This window comes from Opisthocomus hoazin, chromosome Z, assembly GCF_030867145.1.
Source record: "Opisthocomus hoazin isolate bOpiHoa1 chromosome Z, bOpiHoa1.hap1, whole genome shotgun sequence".
Lineage (NCBI taxonomy): Eukaryota > Metazoa > Chordata > Aves > Opisthocomiformes > Opisthocomidae > Opisthocomus > Opisthocomus hoazin.
This window is the reverse complement of record NC_134454.1, coordinates 42,622,183-42,637,938: the sequence shown is the minus strand read 5'-3', so window position 1 is coordinate 42,637,938 and position 15,756 is coordinate 42,622,183. Positions and strand designations below refer to the sequence as shown.

At 37.6% G+C, this 15,756-nt stretch overlaps 1 protein-coding gene across 1 annotated transcript in view; it reads right to left on the bottom strand.

Moving 5' to 3' along the window:
- ADAMTS19 (ADAM metallopeptidase with thrombospondin type 1 motif 19) overlaps nt 1-15,756 on the bottom strand; it is a 150,545-nt gene that overhangs the window by 106,023 nt on the left and 28,766 nt on the right. The window contains exons 3-6 of the mRNA XM_075410652.1: nt 12,425-12,590; nt 5,234-5,406; nt 4,216-4,299; nt 3,042-3,199 (exon numbers count right to left, since the gene is read on the bottom strand). Coding sequence (XP_075266767.1) covers nt 3,042-3,199; nt 4,216-4,299; nt 5,234-5,406; nt 12,425-12,590 — 581 coding nt within the window. The remainder of the gene's footprint in view (nt 1-3,041; nt 3,200-4,215; nt 4,300-5,233; nt 5,407-12,424; nt 12,591-15,756) is intronic.

The window sequence follows — 15,756 nt, the reverse complement described above, 5'->3', positions numbered from 1 at the left end:
TACAGTGCAGTGAAATGAACAAATTGGTATCATATTCATAAGTATCATTACAGGCTCTCTGGGCAGCAGAGAAAGTGGTGGAGAGAAGACAGTTCTGTTTTCCGCTTTATGTAACAAATGAAAGAACAAGGAAGTCCTGACAAGTATGTTTTTCATGAAAAGGCTATGACGGCTCTTTGACTGTTGAATAACTCGAGTAACAGTCTCTTATTACACACGCATCGTGCTCTTTGTAGTTAAGCATTAAAAACTAGCTCAGCAGAATACTCAATACTTCATTTCTAAACTCTTTTAGTTACTAGACACAACTGGCATGTGAAAACACAGGAGAGATTTTTCAAAGCACTCTTGCCGTTCTATTATCATGCGAGACATAAAAAGAGGTGTGGTAAGTTTTAGGAAGTCAGACACAGAATGTGTTAGATAACCAAAACTTTACATTTTTAGTTGAAAAATACCAAGCACTTGGTGTTCATCTGTCTAAACAAAATTATTTCTCTGAATAAAGCAGGTCTGCTGTCCAAAGCTGTTTGGAAGTTGTGACAAAGGAGCTTGTTCTGTGTTTGCAAAACAGAGTAAGACTCTGAATTAACAAAACACACAAGAGGAGCCACACATGGGGTTAGCTATACCATAAACCTGATGATGTGCAGAAGGAGCCTGGATTAGGCAAACATTCCCACAGTCAGCAAACCGCACTGGTATGATTTATTAGCAGCTAAAGCAGCTCTGAGATGGGAGGCAGCATAGTCCAGAGAATAACTGCACTGAAAAAATAAAAATGTCAGAACAGATCTTTAATTTCTGACTCCAGCACTGACTTACTATCTGACATCCATCCAATCACTTCCCTGGTCTGTACTTCAATTTCCTTAACACTGATCAGAGATTTACTTCAAAAACCATATTAAAACTGACAGGTAAAAAATTGTAGGCAACGCAAATCAGAGTGTCATCATTACAAAGCACATCAGAAAAGCATGTCTTTACATATGATTAGACTTTCCAAAAGCTTTTTTTACCACTTAGAAATGTTGCACGAAATTCAAAAACCTTTCTGGCCAAACACACTGGCTGCTAAAGACATGTCCAGACCACTGCCTCTCAACTGCTGAACTACTGCCTTACTTGCATCAGTTCAGAACTCTTCTGCTTCTTCCCATAAAGGCTGGTCAGGGTGAAGATGAAAAAATCACAGGAAAGAGGTGTTACATGCTTTATTTCTTACTACTTTACATCTTACTACTTGTGACATACACCTCACAAACTGCAGAATGCAGCCCAAGACTCACTGTCCTGGGAGATGCAGGGTTCGATGCTCCCGCAAGCTGCTACTGCTGCTGTAGATACTGCTGACTGCCTCAGCTGTCTCAAACAAGAGAGGCAGGGGATAGGTGAGAGGCCACTCAACAACCCCACGTTTCTATCAACCAAGCATTATGCAATTGCTCATTTATTCTGGGACAGTCAAAAAGTACCAGTAGGTGTAAGAAGGTCTGTTCCCTTTCAGCTACACTCATCAGCCCAATGCCACGTATGATACTCGGCCACCCTTCACGCCTTGGCCCAAGCTCACTCATTCCTACTGCTCACTCCTTTCCTACCCCATCCGGACTCTTACCTCACCAACACACTCACTGCTATTAAAATCAGTCTTGGGTCTTAATCTGAAAAATGTCTTTCCAGGTTGTTATCCCACGTATGTATTCTGATGAGCTCATGGAAATTTCTTACAGATAAATTATTTCTCCTGTCTTCCAAAGCAGTTCAGAGCAGCCTGTGTGAAAGACTACTGCTTAGCTAATGTACAAATGTGTAACAAAAACGAATCTGACCCCTCAAAGCCACCACAATCCATAAAACAGACAAACACAACAAATAGATGAGGATGGCATAGGGTAAGAAAAGATGGGTGTGGGCTTTTCTAAGAAAAGGTAAGAGATTAAACAGCAAAAGCAGCAACAAAGCTGTCATCACAGACAATCTGGACTTCAGCATTTCCTGCTTCCAGTATGTGACCAGCTCTCCAAAATAGGGAAATTTAGGCAAGCATTTTTCTGCTTCAGAAAACTGAAGTATGTTCTAGATAATGGAGTAATCAGAATGTAAATAAATTTTTTAAAAATGCATATAGATCCTAGTGAGATTAGCCTGAATAAATTGTATAAGGCTACAGATAAATTTAAAGGTTACACATTGTTTTAGGATACCATGTCACCAGCTAGCATAGGGTGGCACAACAGTATTCTAATATATCCAACCATAGAAATTTTCTTTGGAAGGGAACTCTGAAGGTCATCCAGTCCAACGTCCACATCACAAATTGGACTAAGCCCAACCCTAGACCAGTTGAACCACCACTCTTTTTTTTTCTTTGGACAATGGCTGTACGCTGTTTGAACATCAAGATGCATCCCCCTGTGCACCACTTACAGCCTAAATCATGACAGCATCTGCCTTGGAGGAAAGAGATGAGCTGGAGGCATACTTCCTTCTGAACGTGTGAAACGCCTGATTGCTAAGAGTTAGAAGGAACTCCAAATCTAGGATCATACCCCTGTGGCTGCAGAGTAGGTGTGTGATGTACCTTCAGCACACAATGAAACATACTAGTTCTAGATCCATTAGAGGGGAGCATAACTCAGTAATGTGCCCAGTGTTGTGCTGATCCAGCTCTGAATGGTTTAAACATGCTTTTGTGTTTTGAATGAAAGTATATATAGGTCTATGTGTGCTGCCTCTTTTAAATTCAGGCTTGTGGAGAGAGGTATCCAACCTCTGGCCTTAGCTACATAGGCAAAGAAGAAACAAGAGTGACCTATTTGTCATTCTGCATGTTTACCACCTGAGAACTATGGCTTTCTGAACCATCTTTACCACCACTTTACCACCTTCTTGGAGTTCTGGAAAGAAGCCTCAAGTTGCACCCTTCCTCACTGCAAAACTAAATCCTAACGGTGTTGGTCATCTACTAATTCCTTTTCTCTGTGTTCATATTAGGCCACTGCCAATCTTTTAATGCCCATTTTTCAGTATTTTACCTTGTGATCAGTATGGCTGCATCAACTGAAGACATGTCTTCTCCCCAGCTAGTTGACATTTCTAAGTGTATATCATTCTTCTTGCCAAATTCTTCATGTTGCCATCTACAAAAGCTTTCCAGCATTTTTTCCCCATGATGTCCAATATACATATCTGCCTGGAAATAAAAAACAATTCATTTTATTAAAATTTTGATTCCTTGAATAGAATTAAGAACATTTTTTGACTGAGTTAGCAAAAACATTCTTCTTTTTACAGTATGACAGAATGACTGACTTGAGCTTTAGAAGCAGAGACCATCTTTTTCTCATGTTAAAGGCAGAGATGAAGACAGTACACTGAGAGGCATTCACTGGATATGTTCACCTGAATTTGTCTCATTCATTTGCTGATTTTTCACTAACCATAGTGAAGACAAGAATAACGATGTGAAGATCCAGAGTTTGAACATGAAATGAGACTTCTGCTGAGAGGACACTGAAGAAAGAAATACTTTCCTATTCCCTGGAAAAATACTGTACTTTAAAACCAGAAACATGGATAAAGGAATCCCTTTTTCTTATAAACTAACTAAAGTATGAAAGGATTTCCATATTTTGCAGAAAAAAACAAGAAATCAAATTGACATTGTCCTGAAATATGACATACAAACCATAGGTTAATAGAAAGTCTCAGTCAAGATATCAGCTGACTCATCTTTCTTCAGAAAGAAAGAAGAACCAGATTTGAGATGATGCCTGAAAGGTGCAATGAAAGAACAGTGCTCTATCATGGCACCTTTTGTTCATCTAGGAACTGGCTGACACAGAACATCAGTTCTCCTTCTACTGTCCACTGGGTTTAAAGGAGATGATTTTTGTAATGAGCTATACAAATGCACAAAAAGCAGAGCACAAGGAGATTTTCTTAACAACTAGCTTGCCATAAGGAAACTTTGCTTGACTGTCTTCCAGCTGCCAGCACAGAAAAATCTCAGTATGTGCAGCACATGAAGAAGGAGCAGCTTACTCCTTACTGGGGCTGCCCAGCAGTGTAAATGACTAAATAATGCACAAAAGCTAACTGAGAAAATACGTCAGCCATTCAAGCTGGCGAATATTGCAAACCTTCAAGAAGCAACATGCTAAGTAGCATTACCTTCTGTAGGCTAAGACAAAGATTGTATATACTTACAGGAGTCTCATGAAGGAGGACTAGCTTAGTCACCCGAAGATTCACTTGTAGTCCAAGGCTCTTGTGCTGGAAAAGGTTAAAAACCTAAGACAAAAACCAGTAAATAAAAATACGTCCTTGTATTGCACACAACACACTGTAGATCAAAAATAACAGAACATCACAGAACCTTAAAAATTTCTTATACTCTACTGCGACTGCTTTAATTTTCCATAATCTGAACAGAACATTAAGCTAATCTATTATGTTGGTCTTCTGAAGGGAAAACAGAGATTAGGCAGCATTAATTCTGGAAGCACAAAAAAGACCTTTTCCCCTCAACGGCCAGAACCACTTCATAAACCACAGGCCATTTCTCCAGATACTCATACATACATGCAATACTAGTCATATGAACATTTCTATTCAGTTAAATATGGGATAGTGGCCTGACTGGTCTGAGCCAGGACATGGCAATAACTCTTCCCATCATTCAGAATAGTTGAAGTTTTTTATTTATTCTTCAGCTTATGTGTCTTCTTTAGAACAATCTTTCCTCGTACATTACAGATGCTAGTTTTCACTGCTTTATGCACCAAATTAGTGCACTACAGCTCCAGATAGAGCTGGGAGGGGATGTAATTGTCCGAGTGCATTACCCTTTGAGTTTTATCTGCCACTAATGATCACACAATCTTTCACAACAACAATTTCATCTCTTCATAACAAGCACAGATTAGAGAAATCATTCAATAACCCAGCATTCCCAAAAACATCTCATGGGCTTCTAACCAAAAAATCACCTTGTTCAGCTCTCACTTTCTGGTTTCCCTGAAGATACAAGACCAAACAGTACAGACAAGTCTGCAGCACCATGGTTTTATGCCGAAAAAACATATGCAGTAAGTCTCGACTGCCTGCTAATAGTCATGTACTGACTGTCCTTTACAGATGGTCAGTCAGAATAATTAAAAGGAGCAATGAAATCAGCCCACGGTGCCTGTGGTAAAATGCGAAAAATTATTTTTAAATTTCCTACCATGTTTAAGATGGTTAAAATAAATCTTCTGGCAGCATCTGTTCCATGATACGAAACCATAGCCGGATCTGCCACCACAACAGTTTCTATATTGTACTCCTGAGGTAACTTGTAAGAGTATCGTTTTCCTCTTCCACTTTCTGATACTTTTTGATTCTTGGATTTTCTTTTATCTGTAACATAAAACATTGCTTGAAAAACTCATCCTTCAAACCACTACTACAGTACTTTTAGGATTTGCTACCCATGATTATGGTATAACTCTGACTATGTGGAACATAATCGCCATGAACTCTAATACATGCTTATTTAGCACTGCTAAAGCTAAGGCCCAACTGCAGGCCTGTACTATGTGTAAATGTTAGCTCACAGCAAAAAAACAGGAATCTTATCCGGGGGCTCAAATAAAGCCAGTCAGATTCTTCGCATGCTTTCACCTAACAGATTTATAAAAGAATATGTGCCTCCTAGTTTGGTTTGTGGGAGAAAACTAAATTCATCTTAGGTTTGACAGAAAAACAGTCTCACTGACATTGCAGAAGTGTTATCTGCCTGTTTTCATAAATCACAGAGAAAATATCTTGATGCAATTGCATCTTAGCATGAAAGATGACAAACACAGATTTGCCACAAAATCAATATTAAGAAAATACATTGAACAATTCAGTGATTTGTGAAGATGAAAGAATATTTCAGATGAATGACAGAGAAAAATATGTAGGATATAGGTTTGTCGGAAACAAAAAAGTGAAGTTTTACTAACATGACTTCAAAGTCAGTGCTGCTTTCATTAGAATTAGCTAAACAACAAAACCAAACGCTGGAAACAGGTTTCTAAACCCACAGAAAGCTCCAAATAGAAAACATGTTACATTTACAGTAAGCTAGAGGTTACTGCTCTTGTTAATTTTAAGTTTCCCCTCCAAAAACACCACAAAATCCCCATTACTACTACCGTACATATGGAAAAAGAAAAACTAATTACACAGAAACAGTTCAAGCCAGAAGATGGTCAGACATGCACACAGCAGTTAGCAGTGATACTTAAAATAATTTAATTTAAAACAAAAAATAAAACAAAACTCCCTGTTGTAATAGCCAAATTCTGTTAGATCCCCTTGACAGGACATAAAACTTCTGGGACTGGTCTCACTGAAGTCATTGAAATCAAGTGAAATTTTTTCCAGCTTCCACAATGGAACATTGGGCTCTCTGTTTACAACAAAAGTGATGCTTGAGATGACAATTATAAACACATGTTCTGGAAACAATCAAATATTCAGAAATTTTGAGGAAATGTTTTGCAATTAATCAGTCTCATCTCTAATAGGAAAGTTCCTGCAGTTCATTTTGTAACATATGACTACTCTCCAAAATAAAAGTCACTGTTCAGGAAAGTGCTAAAAATTGCCTTAAAAGCTACTGAACTTACAAATCAACTTTAAAATATAAGATACTGGTGGAAGAAGGATCTGTGACTTAATATAAATGTATGTGTAATGTAGATTTAATGTAAATATAATGCAGATATATACTTTTCAATGTAAAAAGTATAAACTATCCATGCTTAGAAAAAGGTTGTCTATCTTTTTCTGTAGTCAGTTGTAAAAGATTATGTATGTGAGTGATTCAGTCCATCCTGCTACATTTTAGAAGGGCTTATTGATTCCTGTACAACTGGTGACAAAGTAAGACTTACTAACACCGGCAAGCATGCAAGTTTACTAAAAGAAAAAAGAAAAAAAATTATATTCTCAACAAATAAGTGTTTGGCATTTGACTGTCTAGAAGTAGAAACAACTTATAAATTCATAAGGTATCTGAAATTAATTTTAACCTCTCTCATTTTGCTACTTCAGACACTTGCTTAGCTTTATATGTACCACTAGCCTCTAGGTTTATTTGTATTTTCTAACTGTGCATCTACAGCCTAGTTTATAAAACATTATGTGTGTTTTCATCACTCTTTTGAGAATAATTTTTCATGAAACTTCAGTGTCAGGATTTCTGCCAAAGAAAACACACCCTATAAGCTATACAACTATGACTTACCATACAAGCATCTAATGCTGCAAGAGTAGGCTGTAGATGTAAGTTTAAATAGTAAACTCATTTGAGTTAAAAAAGATCTCTCATGAGCCATCTGGTCAATCCGCCTTCCTCCTAGGAGCAGTGATTGATTCCAGTACAGTTTCTAGCAACACAGTTTATTCATTGTTCACTTCTTTGTAAAAAACAGCAGCTAGTGGCTGAAAACTTTAAATTTAATATTAGCACTGCTGTTCAGAGAAGTCTGTTAACACACCTCTCTAAAAGTTATAGCTAACGGTTCATTTTTATTCAGAATTGACAGTAAGCAGCCCACAATAAAATACAGCATTGTGCTAAACACTAAGGTCACCACAGTCCCATAAACCGTTGAAACTTTTGCCTTTTCGGATTGTACTGGATGAGAAGACTGCGCAGCTCTGTAGACAAGCTGGTTGCAAGGGACAGTGCCCATCAGTTGCCTCAGATATCTGCTGGGTTAACAAACCAAAGAACAGTCTGTTCCTGGTCAGCCATCCTTACCCAAATTGCTGGCACAATTCCCTGTCACATGAGATCTCATTAATCTGAAAATTTTAGCTCTTCCCTAAGACCTTTAAATAAATGGAATTAGTAATTAGTAAAAAGCAGTATTCAAACAACTGCCATGATTACTGCCAGGTAATAAGCAAAACAGGCTTTAGGCAAAAACACTTTTTTCCTTACACACTCATAAATAAGTAAAAATTACAAAGAATTGCTCATTATTGAAGGTACAGTATGTAAGAGATAACTCCTGCAAAAAACCATGCCTACATCAATAATGTATGTGACAAGACAGAAGTCAGATTAACTGATAAAACTGCTTCTTGGTATTAAAGATGCATAAATTCACCTTAAAAATTTTATTACATTGGCAAAATAAAAAAAGAAAGGCTACAGGAGAGTTCTATGCGATAAGATAGAAGATATGAAGATTCCATACTAATTTGTTACTTAAATTCATTAATCAAAATATAGAAATACTCCAGTACTCCACCAAAAAGGCTAGAAATACTGCAAGTACATTTGACATTCAACAGGCAACTAAGAGAAAATAACAAGAACTGGTAACAGCTGCTAACAAAACCCCCCCAGAAAAAACTAAAAGCTGAAAAGCCAGCTACTATAACCACTGGTTGCACAAAGTATCTGAGCCAACATTAAGAACAGGCTATGAGTACAGGACTCCTGGACACTTACAAGTGCTCAGGCCCAAGAGCATTCCCTGAGTACATCCACAGGAGGGCCAGACTACAGAGCAATCACCATCACACCCCAGGGAAAAGAAAATGGATAACCTAGCCAAAAGTAAACTGTAGTATTCTGACTAGGTAGGGAGTATTCAGGAGATTAGGAAGCCACAGGCTATACCTCCACTACAGTTTGGATAGGGATTTAAATGTCTTAATGCAGAGTGACAACTTGTTTCTGACCCAATGAATGGAAACCAATACCTCAAGAAGCACCAGTCTCCATCTAGTGCAATCTCATACATCTAGACCTACGACCAAGACTGTTTATGCATTTTATCTCATGCTTATCACATGGAAACAGGCTGTAGAGCAAGAACCAACACAGCTTTCCCAACTGACTGCCCAGTCCACATCCTATAAAGTCAAACTTCTGCTTTTGATCCACAGAAACTAGCAGGCTTTTTCCAGCAAAATGGCATCACTCTAAGGGCAGAAGCACAATCTTCTCACAACTCCCAACAGTGTATTTTTTACGGCCAGAACTAAGAAGTAAAAAAGAAGCCTTCTAGTCTCCCAAATACAAAATGGATTTAAAATTCAGAGCTACTGTATCCTGGATAAGAGCTCTCACTCTCCAGTCTGTGTGAAAAGGAATGACCATTTAAGGAGATAACTTCCCCCTGGCAAAGTGCCCCATGCCTTTACCATGGGTTAGGTTCACTGTACAAACAACTTCAGCCTGCAACAAGTGCTTCAGATGAGGTAGAAGGAAAAGAGTTTAGCTTTCCTATGTGGCCCTTTGCTCTAATAGCAACTGCTTCTGTCACATTTTCTCCCTAACACACTTGTGAACTGGTTGCTTTGAAACGTTTTATGGACCATGTGCTAAAGAAAGGTGTGGAGTGTGAGGTCTGCGTATGTGCAACTGGCTCACATATGTAAATGCATCACACACACATTCAACAAAAGGATATGCACACACACTCTTACAAATCCAGAAAGCATCTGCTTCTGTTGGTACAATTCTCCTCCTCCCTTAATTAATATGAAAAATCCACCCCATTCACAAAACAAGTTCTTTGTTCTCCCCAGACAAGTTTCACTGTGTAGCACGCTTCAATCCAGCCCACAACAGTAATGGGCAACAAACAATACCTTCTTTGATTGCCTCTTGAGTTCTGCAAGAAAATCTACTATTTCCAATAGTGATCCTTCAACACCTCCAGCACAGACATTCATTCCTTCTAGTAATTACAATTCATCACTGGCAACATGCATTTGCTTGACAGGTAGCCAGTCTTTGAGATCAATCTGGCTCAAAACCAGCAGCATAAATACCTGTTCCAGAGCACCTATTTTGACATACGAGCACTGTAGCAGCAAGAGATCCTTTTGTAAGGTAGGTCCATATTGCCGAGAAGTTGCCATATTGACGAGATAGTAGTTCCTCTGTGTCACACAGCTACAACTCTACCCAAGACAGCTGTGTATAACCTGGGAGTACCAAAGAGCTCTATATACCCATCTGTTTCATCTTTGTTTCATTGATCTACTTAGATTAGGATTTGACTTAAAATTTTCAAATACTGTTGTAAAGGTTTATTTATGTTGCTTCAACCCACCTCTAAGGCTGTGCCCATACCATCAATGTTTTGGTGATATTAGCTAACTGCATCTCACACCAGCAACTTGGTCCTAGCATAGACAGAGCTTTTATGCATGTAACTTACTGCAGCCCTGCTTAGTAAAATAACTTGTAGCAGCAGAGTGAGGGACTGGTCTTGAAAGTACAAGAGTGTCAGTCAGAAACTGCAGATATTTATACACCCCTGGCAATAGCGGTATGGCAGCAGATGCTATAAAGTTATGCACAGCTTGAATTATTTTGAAATTTCAGGCTGCTAGTAGAGATAGTGAAACTTATTTCAAGCAAATATTTGAATCTTTGTTGACAGACTATTTCAGACCAAGTCAGAGCCTTGGGCACAAGATTATTAGAACAGAATAAGCTGACTTTCCCATTTTAGAGCATAGGAAAAAGTGAAAGGATGACTACTAATGAACATGACAGAAAAATAATGTCCTTACAGAAGAGTTTGCATCTTTTCTCATCTTCATACACATCACAGTTTGCTATTTATCAGATGCTCCTCTCCCCTTCTCCAGCGCACACATCATGCATACTTTTCATTTGCTCTCTTTTTCTCACTTCCAAACACAGGCAGGCATGCACGCTCTAACTCGCTCATCACTAATAAGGAAAAATAACCAGTTTTACTTTATGTGAACAACTTTCACCAATATAGAAAATTTCACTTTTAGATAAGCAGCGGCAATGTAATACAATGCCTAAAAGAGAAATACAGAGCTCGCTGGAAGAAGTTACATGTCATTTACTTGGTCCCTCTTAGTAACTCCAAAAAGAGCCTTGCTTTGCTAATTCATCTTTGATTTCAACCTAGGCATTGATGCCCAAAAATAAAAACAGTACTTCCAAAATGGAAAAAAACACCTGTCACATTTATTCTTTAACCATGTGAAACGGACAGAACAGTATAAAATGCTCATGAAGAATCACACAGCTGCAGAAAATTTAGGCTGGAAAGGATCTCTGGAGGTCAGCTTGGCCAACCTCCTGCTCCAATCAGGGCAAGCGTTGAAGTCAGATCAGCTCTCTTAGAGCTATTCCCAGCTATGTTTTCTGAATGTCTGAGGATGCAGACTTCACAGTGTCTCCAGGCAATCTCTTCCAGTGTTAAGCATTCTTGCTGAGATTTTTTTCCTTATGCCCAACTGAAATTTCCTTGAATGCAGGTTATAATTGTTGTCTTTCAGCCTGCCATAGCATACCTTTAAGGAAAGCCTGGATTCATCTTCACTATGCAGCCCCTTAGGCACTGGAAGACTGCACCTGCATCCTTCCTTTACCTTTCTCTACCTGTTTGAAATAACCCAGTTCCTTCTACTTCACCCCAAATGACACATAATCCTGCTCCCTAGCCATGTCAGTGCACCTCTGCTATTTCATAGAATCACAGAGTCATAGAATGGTTTGGGTTGGAAGGGACCTTAAAAATAGTAAAAAAAAAAAATTTAACTCCACTTCTGTGAGTATTTCACTTCTACTAGGTTAGGAGACATGAAAGAAAAAATCTATAAATGTGCACTCATTCTGGTTTATTTCCTGGGAAAAAAATAATTTTTCACATCAACATTAAAAACACCCTCAGTTCATGTTGAGGTCAAAAGACTGAGATGTCCTCTATTCTTTGAAGAGAAGGAACTGATGATGAAGCAGGAACAACAGAATGTCATCTTTCACAAAAGCTATTTTTCCCCTCTCCATTGAAAACTATTAAGTCACCACTACATGTCAAATTTTTGTTGAAACCCTTCTACTTCAACAATTTCTTCTACCCGCCATTGAGGAAGAAGGGATTGTTTCATACACTTCCTCTGAATGTCAATCATAGAACAAGAACACCATTATAAAAATAATTTCATTTCAGTGTCAGACCCATTTGGAAGTTCAAGACTTATTACTAAACAAAACTGGTATGAACTGTGCTAATGTTTTAAAACGGAAAACTAAGTACAAGCACTGCATGTAGTAAATAACTAAGCAACTACAAAGACACAGAAGGACAAGAAATAAGTTGTAGTCATTAAGCTGAAGTGAAAAAATGACCCCATGATTTCTACTTTCAAATATAAGTGAATATTAAGAAGCAGTGTCTGTTCCTCAATGGACAGTCCCCTATTCTGACAAGCAAAACGTCAGCTCAGCATGCCACCTCAAAGTCCACCATAAGTTACTATTACAAGAATAGTCAGATATGCTTTTGTTGGGGTTGTTTTTAACTACTATCTACATATCTTAAAAATATGTCTGCTACATTAGATCTTTTCAGTGAGAGTTGTGTATTACCTGTGACAACACCACAGTACTGATTCTGAGAAGCTGGCTTTTCAGTAATTTTCTCCTCTATGGACCTTTTTCGTCTGTACACCCTGTGAGCATGACCTGTCACAGCCAAAGTGCGATTGAGTGGCTCAATAAATATGAAGTCCTCATTAATCTGTATAAACCCCATCTGCAAAGGAAAACAAAAGGAACACATAAGATAAGAATTTAAGAAAGTATGCAATTGTGCACAGTCCTGCAGAAGAAAAAAACCCACAAAACTCCATTTACGAAAACCTTTTGTTTTAGTAACCTTACCAGCAAGGTGACTACCTTTATATTTTACAAGCCTCTCTACTTAAGTGAACTAGAATAAATTTCATTTATTTCAACTAAATCTGTGTGGGTGGGTGGCTATACGCCAGTAGCAGATGCACGGTAAAAGATCTGGAATGTTAAAAGTTTGCTTTGGGAGACCCATGGGGTCATTTAAATATGTACAGCATGTACAGAAAAGTCCATACACTAGCTTTATTACTCAGCGTATTGTCACATTTTAAAATAACTTTATTTAATGAAATAACAGGAATAATTTAGGGCATAAGAATACTTCCTGAACAACTATGAAGCTGGAAAAGACATCTTGTTATATTTTTTCAAATGTATAAAAAAAAAGTATAAAAAAATGTAGCAATTCCTCCTTGGTTGCCAGCAGCTAAAACAGAAAAAAACATTCTAATACAGCCATTTAGTTGGTTAGCTTCCCCCTCACCCCAAAATATTATACACACAAACATACATAAAGAGCTAACACACCAGATGCATACCTAAATTATAAGAGTGTTGCCAGAGTTGAAAAAAACTATAAAACGTATTTATATAAATATGAATCAAACCTAACTCAACTCAGATTGTTAAGCTGCCAACACACACAAGTTCCTATCAAGAGAAAAGCTGGAGACCACAAGGTTTTGTGGTTTTTTTCTCCTAGAAAATGTCATCAGCAAGACTGACAGTTAACTTTCTCGTTCTCTAAACTTAAAAACCTATTAAACAGTGTTGCTACAGAAAGAAAACAATGTGGTACATTTGACTAAGAGAAGCAAAGACCTCTTCTGCACGTTTCCATGTAGTTTGAATGGAGAGAAGGAGAAAAGAATTTACTTTCTCCTGGAATTATGTAGATGCCATTATTACAGTGGATATCCTGCCTGACATATGGGTAAATCATCAAAAAGAAATTCTGATCCAAGCAAGAAAACAAAATTAAAATTTATAGGTGGTACAAAATTTGACTTCCTTCAAATGTAAGTGGGCATTAGTTTAAAAAGAAAAAACCCCAACACAATCTCTCTGCGCAATCACATTAAATAAATGTGAATACATGTATTTAATTTTTTATAAGCTACACTAGCTGCACAATGCTGAACAGATGTTAAAAGGTCATCATTAACATTGTGCAGAAACACAAGAGTAGCATAAGGATTTGTTTGGCTGTTCCGTTTCCTTTTTGCACTTACTTTTTAGGCCAGTTTATCTTCATCACAAGCTTTAAATGTTACACATGCATTGCTAGGTATTTTCCGTACACCTACAAGATACCACTTCTATACATCTTGAATAATGTCACCTTTACGTAACAACTAGCTTTTCTAAAATAAACTATAAATGACGTTAAATGAAATTTTAATTAAAAACATAGTTCTCAAATACTAATAAAATGCATAAAGTATTTTTCATTCAATTTTTATTTCTAATGCTGATTTCACTCGGATATAATCTTTTTTTTACATCATTGCTTAGCCTATGAAAGATGCTGATAAACTCTGGGTATAGAACAGATATAGCAGCCCATCAGGTGGTGCTGCAGATTTCCCCTGTCTACCTACAAAAACCAAGGCTTTAATTCACCTTGAACAAAGACTCAATCATAGCACATTTGCCATATTTCTGTCTTCATTTTCTTTGCTTCAAAATGAAACCAGGGCTTTAAGAAGTTGTTCTTCAGATTGCTAACTACACATCCTGAGAAGCTGTACTAGGACTGCGGACATTTTATGTTTTCTTTCAGCTGCTTGCATAAACTGAAGGTTAATCCATTGTTAGAGAACTCTGAAAATTATTGCCAGTCTCTGAGTCAGAAGTTAAAGAACTGAACACTAATGTAAAGTTTATTGAAGAAAATAAACCTCATTTGTGTACATTCAAACAGATAACCCTGGATAACCTAATAATATCGGTGATCAGTCTGATGGCTTTTGAAAAAAACATGACTACTTCTCCATCTCTCGGACAACTTTATAGGTAGAAAAGGGAAGATGAAGCCCTGTCCTTGCAACCATGCCCTTATTTTTTCATAATCACTAGAAGTGGAGTTAAGAAGATCTTCTACCATAAAACTGAATACAGAAAGCAGAGAAAATCAAAGCCATGCATTAAAGCAATGCAATTTGAATGTGTTTTCAGATATTGGATGCCATGATCAAATACAGGCTTCAGATAGTTCAAATGTCAAAACCATTCCATGTCATGAAAATGCACAGCAAAGCAAAGATCAAAAAATATTAAAAAATAATCTTCAATTGGGATAGAACTGTATGTGAGTTCTGAGGACCTGATCTATCTCCCACCAATTTCACCTGAAAACCTACCACAGCCCACAGCTGCAGCTGAGAAGTCTATCAGGATGCTGGACTTATCTCATGCAAAGGCAACATAATACTCCATTCTTCCCCCTGCATTCATGTATCCCTGCATTTTCAAGTTTTTTACCTGAAATAAAAGAAAACATAAGCGTAGCACATATAAATCTCAGTAGAGTTCAAGTCCAGGACAACCTCATCTCGCAAAAAATTCCTCAGACCTCCTAAGTAAGGGTGAACTGGGTAATTGCTCTGCCTTTTATTTACTCTATGCAGTAAAGTGAGACCTTGAGTACAGGGCAAACTTCACGAAATGAGCATGTAAAGCATTACATGGGACTAAGTATGGACACTCTGAAATGGACTTAGATTCACCACACATATTTTAAAGTGGACGCTTGCCTTCATGAATGAAAGCTTTCCACAACATACATTCACAGCATATCAAGACTTTTCACCTTCTTAAAAGAAAAAAATCACAAAAAAGCCATGCAGAAACACTAGCCCTGAATAAAAACTAACCTTTTGTCTTATCTAAAACAAAAAGAGTTCACATCTTAAATATGCTACAGAAAGTAGGCAGATCAGAATTCCTCTGAGATACAAAAGCTGAGTTTTTTTTCTCAAACACAATTGGAAATATCATAGATGAGAGATGAAAAATGAAAACTATCTGAATATTCTGGGCAATTTAATCTGATAAAAGACATTATA